This window comes from Lonchura striata, chromosome 2 (assembly GCF_046129695.1).
Source record: "Lonchura striata isolate bLonStr1 chromosome 2, bLonStr1.mat, whole genome shotgun sequence".
In the NCBI taxonomy this organism is placed as follows: Eukaryota; Metazoa; Chordata; class Aves; order Passeriformes; family Estrildidae; genus Lonchura; species Lonchura striata.
Genome location: NC_134604.1, coordinates 99,735,301 through 99,744,810, shown reverse-complemented (window position 1 = coordinate 99,744,810; position 9,510 = coordinate 99,735,301). Strand labels below are relative to the sequence as shown.

Genomic DNA, 9,510 nt, shown 5'->3' with positions numbered 1-9,510 from the left:
TAAGATTGTGCTGGGGTTTTCCTCTACTACATTATCTATACATTATCTATAATCAAATACTGTTTCACTTTAAAAATTAATAAAAGCAAATCTGATACCATAAAAACTGCATATATTACGATACTTGAATTTGCATCAATAGCTTGTTTTTAGAGAAGAATAGTTGGGACAGTTGTTTTGAGTTCTCACTTTTTACCCTTTCTGGAGCTGTCAGTCACATCTGGATCCCCTGCTTCAACAAGGTGGAGGTGATGCCAGTTCCATCAGAAGTGTAAGCAGCAGAAGAGTCTACAAAGCTGAGGAGGGTATGGGAAGATAAAATGCATGACTGGCTTTTTGTCACAAATTTATTTTTCAGGAATCAGATTGTCACAACCTCCAGATTCCCTCCTTTTTTATGGAAAAGAACAAAGGTTGGTAGCTACAGGCAGCCATGTGGAGAGAGATGGGAAAACAACCACAGACACATAAACACACAAATACAGGCTCAGACAAGCTGTGGAACCTGTATTCTCTCAGCAGAAGCTGGTCCAGGAGCAAAAGCAGACTGAGAGGTGCTGAAAGCTCAGTATGTTTCAGCACCACATCTCATTAGGGGAGTGAGAAAAATTGCCTGTACTGGGCAGCTACAGTGTGTGTATTTGGGCCTCACAAGGGAAGGTCAGAAAACTGAATTCAGTTTTCAATTTGTTTTTAAACTATTGGACATTCCCATGGCTACAAAAGGCACCTGGCACAGGCCATCTCAGCATGTCCTGTGGCTCACCAAGGTGGTGAAGCTGTAAGAAAGCGAGAAGAAAGTTCAGGCCATCCCCAAGCCAGGCACAGCACATGTGAAGTTAGGCTGTATTTCTTGCTCTGCAGGGTTGGTGTGAGAGGGGAGCAGCATCCCTCCTTCCCCAGACCTGGCTCAGCACATACAAATGTTCTACAAATGCTCCCATCGTATCCCAGACACACATCTGACAGTCCTTGACATACTCCAGGGGCTGCAATAGTCCCTTTGCTGCAGGATAGACAGAAAAATGTGGTGTGCTTAGTCATGTCAGCAGAAGGCTGCTTTTCACCCTCTTTCTGCTGACAGAGCAGTGGAAGAGCTGGGCTGTGGCACGAACAGCCCTGCTGCTGCTGCTGCTGCTGCTGCTGCTGCTGCAAATGAAGAAGAGAGTGAAGGAATGTTAGTACCACATTTAGCTTTATTGAAATTGAACAAATACCTTTTTTTAATAAACCCTTTTACAGCAAGTGTAAAATGTTAATGTTTTACTCATCTTATGTTACAGGTTGTCTTCTTCCATGTAAGCAAAAATACCATCTTTTTTTTCCTCTTTTTTTAGATTTTTTTTTAAATTTTCTACTTTAAAACATGTAGCAAGGATTTGAATAATGCAGATCCGGCACCAAAAGGTATCAGGTTCTGAAAATCACAGTACAGTTTTAAAATTCTTAGGTTAATTAATGATATTTAAAATGATAGCCACTTTGAGTAAAGATATAAATTAGAGGTCTGTAAACAAGTTGTGTTTACCTATAGAGCTATTGACTGCAGCTACAATGAGAGCGATAATAAAAACTCAATGCTTATCTGAGCTACACCTGGAAACAAGTTCTTACTAAGTAATGTGGTACAGGGCAGCACAACAGGTAAAATACAGTTTGGCACCTCAAGTTGCATGTAAAATCAGCAGAAATAAAATAAAATAAGTGCACTGTCTCCCAACAGAAATAAACTGGGCAGTTTCACTGGATTTGGAGTGTCAACTATCAAATAAATCACATGACACACAAGTTCAACCCCAAAATTACAATTCTAGTAAAGCAAGATAATATTAAAATGCACACCCACAAGGATAGTAAAGTATAAATTTTTTTCATTTTTTCCCTCTCCCCTATCAGTAGAAAGAATTTACAACCCACAAAAGGACTCCTTGGTGAAACCACTACCTACAGACATGATCATGGAATGTAGCTCAGTAGACTTGTTTCAAATAGAAAGGCAACATTATCCTGAAAAATTTTGGTCCTCTTATAGCTCACTGTACTGTAGCCACCACAGTCTCTTGATAGATGTTTTAGGAGAATTGTTTGTTTTCTGATTCTCTTTTGTTCTGAAAGGTAATATCTTGGCAATGAAGTTGGGTATAATTTGGCCCCAATTATAGATGTCTGATTGATGCTGAATCTGGAAGAACACACTAGGAGTACATAAGGGGAGCCTCTTGACTGGTCTCACGGCATATTTTTTCATGGAATCACTTTTCCTTCTACACTCCTTTTCTTCTTTGCTAATTTTTTCTCCAGTGTTCTGGGGGAGTGGGGAAGAAACCCTTAGTCCATATGACAGAATGACATTTTGCTGTTTATTTACATGTGGATCACTTTGGCTAAGAAGTCCTGGCAAAGCAGAGTTTCCTATTTCTTGTGAATGTCCTCATGCCGTATAATTTTGTATGTAATCCAGTAAAAGATGTTGAAAATGAGGAAGGCGAGTGGGAACGCAGCACGGGATATTGTATCAATCCTTTTTGCACGGTCAACAAACTTCTTCTTGATGGACTCTGAATCCTTTGGTGGTGCTGGAGCTGGGTTGGGTGGCGTAGCCTTGACTGCTGTGCCATCTTTGACTTGGAGGCAGTGGCCCATGCCATAGCCACTGAAATTGAATCGGCTGTCACGAGCAACTTCGTCTTCCTGGAGGATAAAGAGGACAAATAAGACACACAATCACCTGTCTATTGAGCATGCCATGTAGCTGAGTAGTTGAGGTGCACCCCTCCAAAGTACCTCAGCAAATTACCTGGTTACGCAATGACAAAAAGTCTGGGTTTTAAAGACAAACAAGAAATTAAAACCCACATAAAAAAATATGTGTAAATCAGGTAACTTCCAGTGTTTGTGAATCTGAGCTTTAATTTTTCTAGCTATGTCTAAATCAAGTGCCCTGAGCAGCAAGCTGTATCCCAGCCCTATAGGGAAGAGGTTTGACTCCACAGGTTTATATTGCTCTCCTTGAGCTTTCTGTGGGGAGGAAACATGGTTGTGTTGGTAGCAGGATGTCTGCTTCAGCCAGGCTGAATTGAATGACCCAAAGATCCAGGGGCCCAAGTTCATTGCTCAGCCTCACAGCAACCATACAGCTCCATCTCAAACCTGCAAAACAGGGGCAGATCATGGTCCCTCCTTGCTCACAGGAGTGCTCTGTCAATCAGTTCTTCAAAGTGCACTGGGCACTTGGATTTAGTGTTGGCACCTGGGAGTCAGGTGCAGTAGCACAAGCTAATGTTGCATCACCCTGCAGAAATCCATTTTCTCTTGTCTGGATGGGTGATATTTGTTTTTGGAGAGGTGAGTAACTACCACTGAACTTTATCACTATAATAACTGAGTGATGAAAGGCTTGTGATTGTGCTGGTAAATTCTCCCTGATGTTTCTCCTGTCTGATAGAACAATAATACACAAGTTAACAGTTGCTGGCAGCTCTCCATGAAGGATTCAAAACCAATAGACAAAGCAGCTCTATTCTTTTTCATTCCAGCAGAGATGAATTGTAAGTTCAGGAGCTTGTTCTAGTTAAAGACCTTTTCTTTGACTGACAGATGCTTCACTGTTGACTGAAAATAACCAGTTATTGGGCAGATAAGGAGCCAAATCCCTCACGGGGATGTTTAATATCCTCATATCTCTTACCAAACCACAGCCTTCTGAACTTAACAGAAAATCAAAAACTGCAAGGAAAAAAAGCATCACAGCAGCAAGATATTGAATAATGAGTATATTGGCTGAACTTTGGGGTGGGAAGGGAGGATAATTTGCACCTATTCAGGATGTAAATCACTGCTCCTTCACAGAAGAACCTCTTTCAATAGCAGCATTTTTCTCTCTCCCCAGGTCCAGGACTGGAATTGAATATATCACCCAATTTGCTGTCCTTACCTTGGAGCTGACATGCAAAGGTGAATAATCAGTAGTGTGACTCAAGGCTACCAAATGAGGAATAGTCACTCTGCTTATGGCACTGAATGTTTATGGAAGGAAGGTAGGCAGTAAACAGTACCTTGGAGACCCCGTCACTTCAGCATGAAGGTCTATTCTACACAGTATCCATAAGCAGGTGGAAAATTGCATCATTGCAAGGCTGTTTGAGCACTTATCCAGGGCTTACAACCTTTCCATTTCAAAAGTTCACCATCATGAAAAAACAAGAAGGATGGTCCTCTCATTTTTCAATTTTATTTATTTGCAGTTTGCAGTGCTTCTGTGAAAACTCTGCTTGTCCTAGTGATTATAAGTGTGTAAAGTATTTTAAAGATGAACCCACTGAGACCTAAGTTCTGGATAGTCTTATTAGGCAAGGCTTGTCTGGCATGACTTAATAACACTACCAAAAGAATCCCCCAATAATACAGGGAGATGCCTTCCTCTCAGTGTTTTTCATTTTACTGAGTTTAAAGGATAAAATGCATGCCCAGGACATGAGAGGTGATTAAAAAGGGTAACAGATTTTCAGCAGCTGTGTTGCCATATGTACTTCATTCATTTTTTAAAAATTTAATTTCTGTTGCTCCTGAGAGATCTGTGGGAAGAATAAAAAGTACTGAGCTCAACACCAGCTTGGAGAGTCCTGACTTCCACTGTGCCCTGGTGGATCACAGCATTGTCACATGAGGTTGAGCAATTCATCTACAATGTCACAGCCTTCCTTTCAAGCTTAAGCTGTAGCAACTTGAGTGGGCAGCCACCTGATATTAGGGACAGGGACATTTAAATAAAATTAGTTTAGGTATTCAGCACTCAACCCTTAACTGTAAGGAGCCACTTATGTCCCGATGGGATTTAGAGTCCTGCTTTTCCCACCCAGACAGTTGTCTGTGCCACTTCTTCCTCACACAAGCCAGAGGAAAGCATGTCCAGTATTCATGTTAGTTTTTCATTTAGGACTGCAGCAGATGGGATTTACCCTGTGTACAAGAGGTACCTCATTCACCTGGGGTATGAGTGATACATGGTCAGTTTCCCTCTCTGCTTGAACAGATTTGAATCTCCTTTTCCCTAATAGATCTCTGGATTGATTTATTACTGTTTTCCCAACATGGAGCTGTTTGCTGGTTGCAAAAAAAAAAAAAAAAAAAAAAAAAAAAAAAAAAAAAAAAAAAAAATTAATGTAGGGTTTTTTAACCTTTATCAGAAAAACCTTTTTCAAAGACTAAGTAATCGATTAGGAGAACAGCATTGTCTTGCTATACCCACTTGTTACTATGCCTGATATGATGGATTTACACAAACACAGCACTAGAAACACCCAAGCTGTAGCTGTTGGGATCTTTTAAGTGCCACCAGAGGCAAGGAAAGCCAGAGTCCTTACAGCCCCAGCTCCAGCCCTGGAGATGCCACAGCTCCAAAACCACCATGGGATTTTTAACAGGAAAATCCCCCGGAGCCGAAGGAGCTTTGCAGCCTGGCATGTGCCTGCACTCTGAGCACTGCCAGGTCTCACAGGCAAGACCTGACCCCATCAGAGCTCTCCCACCTGAGCAGACATCACCTGAAAGACCTCAGGGTGGTGAGAACTCTGCCCTTACCAACGAAAGTGGCCAAGGGTGTTGAAAGTTAACAATGAAACCCTGGAGTCCCACATGTCTGTGCTAAGAGGGTATTTTTGCCATGAGACTGCAGAAGTGGCCTTGTGTCTTTTTGGCCCTCTGAGCTCCTAAACTGGTTCCACCCAAAATGAAGCAGAGGGGACAGAAGGTTTCCTCCATGCTGCTGAGGGGAGCTGGGGAATCAGGCCAAGTGCTGGAAGTTCGTTGTCCATGCTGCTTGTGGGCTAGCTCACTCTGGAGTGGATCATGCCAAAAAGCTTTCGCCCAGACAAATCTGGGCTCCACTGGGGACTAACACTACACAATGCCATCATGAGTCATGTGGTGATATCTGGCCTCAGGAACAATAAAATCCCCCATCTGATTTACTTTAGCATTATGGATGTAGTTTAAAAAATCTGTCTCTAAACCACCATAATCTTACGACAAAAGCACAGTTTGACATTTCAGATAATCTTCCAACATCCTGTTACATATAAAGGACTTGGGGGAATAGTCACAGAGAAAAAAACAAATTTACACACTTTTATAAAGAACCTTTTTTAAAATTCTAATTCAAAATGCTAGATGAAGAACTGACCTTAAGTGCTTTCCCGTAAGGAGTGGATATATCTTCCTTTGAGCTAGAGGGTTGGTGAACTACTGCACAACTTACCTTGGGTACCTTCTGGTGAGGCTGCAGAGTCACTCTTCATTCTCAAGGTCATACTCAGTTCATACCCTCTGACATACCTACCATGGACACTCATCCACCGACAGTCTTCAACCTGTTCTCTACCTTAGTCACTGCTAAAGTACTCCAAATGACTTTTCAAACATCTCTATCATTATTTTTAATCAGATTACACTTTAAACATATTCATTTTAAACTGGACAGAATCTCACTTGCATAAATCCTAGACTATTTATGTGTTTACAGATGCTAAAACCAAAATCAAAGAGCAGCTGAAAGACACTGGGCATCAACTGGAGTGGCAGAATCCAGTGCCATTGAAGTTATTAGCTTTATCTTTCTAAAGAGATGTGAAGTTAGGTTACATAAACCAGAGTCACAACTCCTTCTGTCATTGATTAAGGCATAGGGGAAAGGATCATAAACTAGGATGAAAAACAAAAGAAATTAATAGCAAGAGGAAAGGGTTCTTTTGATATTTTCTTTCAGATGTTAACACCCTGAGTATTTTAGAAGAATTATCAATTGAAAACTAATTATATTTCCTGAGATTGAGGTAAATACTTTCTATAGATGTTTTTTCAACAACATAAATTTATGACTATTGTCTTATGATGTCATAATGATCAAGCTTAGGTATTGGCTTTCAATGATTTTCATTAAACAAGAATTACATATTTTTCTTATTTTTAAATAACCCTTTATGAATTTAGTGATTTTTTGTACTTTACAAATTGATGGCATTAAATTCTCTTGACTTAGTTTTACACTAAGCAACACATAAATGGCCGTAATACTTCTGAAATGGCTTTCTTTTTTCATTTTTCATTTTTATAAAGCTTTTATTTCTACTCAATCAGGACTAGAATGTATTTCATACCACCAGTTTCACACCAAAGCAATCAGAAATAGGAAAAACACTTTAGAAAATCTATCCCATTCAATGCCTTCCATGCTCAGCTTTCTGTAAAATGCATTTTGAAGGGCTTTGTCCCCACCACTTTTAAATGCTTATTGTCAGCATTGAATAAGTTTTAACAATGAGGAAAATGAGAGAGAGGCTGGCTTCAAGCAGTGTATTTAATTTGCTCTCTGATGTGATTTATTCTTTTAATTTTGATACTCTTTTCCAACATATGGTGGAAAAACTATTTAAAAGACTATCTGGTTTAATTAAATTTCAAGGATACAGATGATTAATTTTAGGTATAGGATAGAGAACATCAGAGAAATTTTCCTTTTGGTATTCATAAGCACAAAGTTAGAAACCCGGAATCAATTCAGACTTGAATGCAAAATGGAATCATTAGGGAGTGGACACCAAAATATGTATGGAGATTTCATTCTTAAATCATCTTTATGACTTTGAGATACCTCCCATCTCTCAGTACTTTACATAATTCATGGTATGGGTTTGCAGACAGTCATGCTTACATGGTTTCAGTTCTCAGGAGTCACTGAGTATGTGGATGAAGATAGTTCAGCTGAGAAGCACATTTGGACTTTCAAATCCCCTTTGGTTCCTCACAGAAGCCTCTTACAAAATTCAATTCAATTCAATTCAATTCAATTCAATTGTGAGGAGATGAGAAGGAAGGTCCTTTCACAGATTAACTGTTTAAAAGGCAGTAATGGAGTTTAGGAGTAAATGATCAATTTCATAACTGGGGGATTCACTGGAGGGGATCTCTAAGAATCTCTGTGAGAAGCACTTAGAAGGAACTGAGTTATAAATAAGCTGGGACAAAGGCTCCCAAGGGAAGGTACACAGGTGAAACAGGATATTCAGAACAGACAAAGCTAAGCCAGGCTTTCTAGAAGGATTCTAAAAAATGAGTGACTAAGTAACAGAGTAGCAGTAAATGAAATACAGGGTTGATAAGTGCAAGGTAAAGCATTGCAGAAGATAATCCTAATTACACATAAATGCTAGTGGGCTAAAAATGTTGTTTGGGTTTTTTTCTCATTTGTGAGTTTGGGAAATTGGTACATATATGATTCTGACATCAGTCCTCTGCTAAACATCAGTCAGGAAATGGGCAAACAAAACAGAAAATGCCATTCTGCCATATATCTACTCACAGAGCCATCAGTTTTTGGACACAAGAGGTATTTCTGGTCACTCAAGCCTAATGAAGACATAAAAGAAGTAGATAAAGTACAAAGAGGAACAGCAAGGATGGTAAAGGCTTTTTACTTTGCATGAAGAAAAGAGATGAGATCTCATCTTAGAAAAGCTGTGTTTGGAAGGTGATATCACAGGATGCTAACAAACTATTCTGATTTCTTACAGCCTGAAAAGCTCTGGACATCAGCTCACTTATGCCAGATGTCATTCCCACTCCTTCTTAATGCAGACTTCAGAGGAGCAGAAGGTGATGTAAAATTGTGACCTCACTTCAATCCTGCCCAAATTATAGACCAAATACTTCCCAGAATTTGGTTTAAATATAGTTTTCCGTAAACATTCGCCAAGATGTTTAATCAAAAGTGTAAACAGGCTCTGACTAATCCTACTGCAAGATGACACTCCATCAGGACCCATCATTCTGCATGTGACAGTGGCATTCACCCTGTTCCAGCCTCTCTTAACAGCGATTTTCCTGCTCACTGAGGTTGGCTTTTGCTCTCATTTGAACCCTTATGGAATCTAAATAAAACAGACCTTGTATTATAAACAGACCTTTTATTAATGGAAGAGAAATTGGTCCTTGTTGTCTTTGGTGAGGTTTCCAATGGACAAATTTAGGCTTGTTTTGGAAACTTGTGTTTAGTAGCATGTTCTGTCTCCAGTAAACAGCACAAAAGTCTCTGAAGCATGAGTGATTTACTTACGCAGTCTGAAAGAACAGCAAGTGAACTGTTGTTAATGCAATAATGAAATGGTAGTTAATGCGGCTTCGCCCTTTTCATGTAGGAATTGAACATTATCCAACTGAAAGAGTAACATAATTTAAACATGTTGTGAGCAAAAATATTTTCCTGCCTTGAAATATCTATAAGTAGAACCAAAATTTTTCAAAAATTACTTTCACATTAAAGATTATACAGTCAGTAAGGGTAAGTAGTTTGCTAGGAAAAAAAACTAAAAAATCTTTTTTCAGTAAAGAAAGGCTTCTGTCTCTAAATTTTGCAAACACAATTAATGAAAATTTCTTATTAAATTTCAAGTTTTATATAAAATATAATGATTGTTGTCATTTTAGGGGAGAGAGAACAGATGAACTAATGCTTTG

The 9,510-nt window shown here is 39.3% G+C and overlaps 1 protein-coding gene across 8 annotated transcripts in view; it reads right to left on the bottom strand.

Annotated features, from left to right (window-relative positions):
* Nucleotides 1-1,176: 1,176 nt before the first annotated feature.
* GLRA2 (glycine receptor alpha 2) overlaps nucleotides 1,177-9,510 on the bottom strand; it is a 119,732-nt gene continuing 111,398 nt past the window's right edge. For all 8 annotated transcript variants that reach the window (XM_031503777.2, XM_077781615.1, XM_077781614.1 and 5 more), the window contains one exon: nucleotides 1,177-2,691. In XM_031503777.2, the coding sequence (XP_031359637.2) occupies nucleotides 2,413-2,691 (279 nt within the window). In that variant the 3' untranslated portion in view covers nucleotides 1,177-2,412. The remainder of the gene's footprint in view (nucleotides 2,692-9,510) is intronic.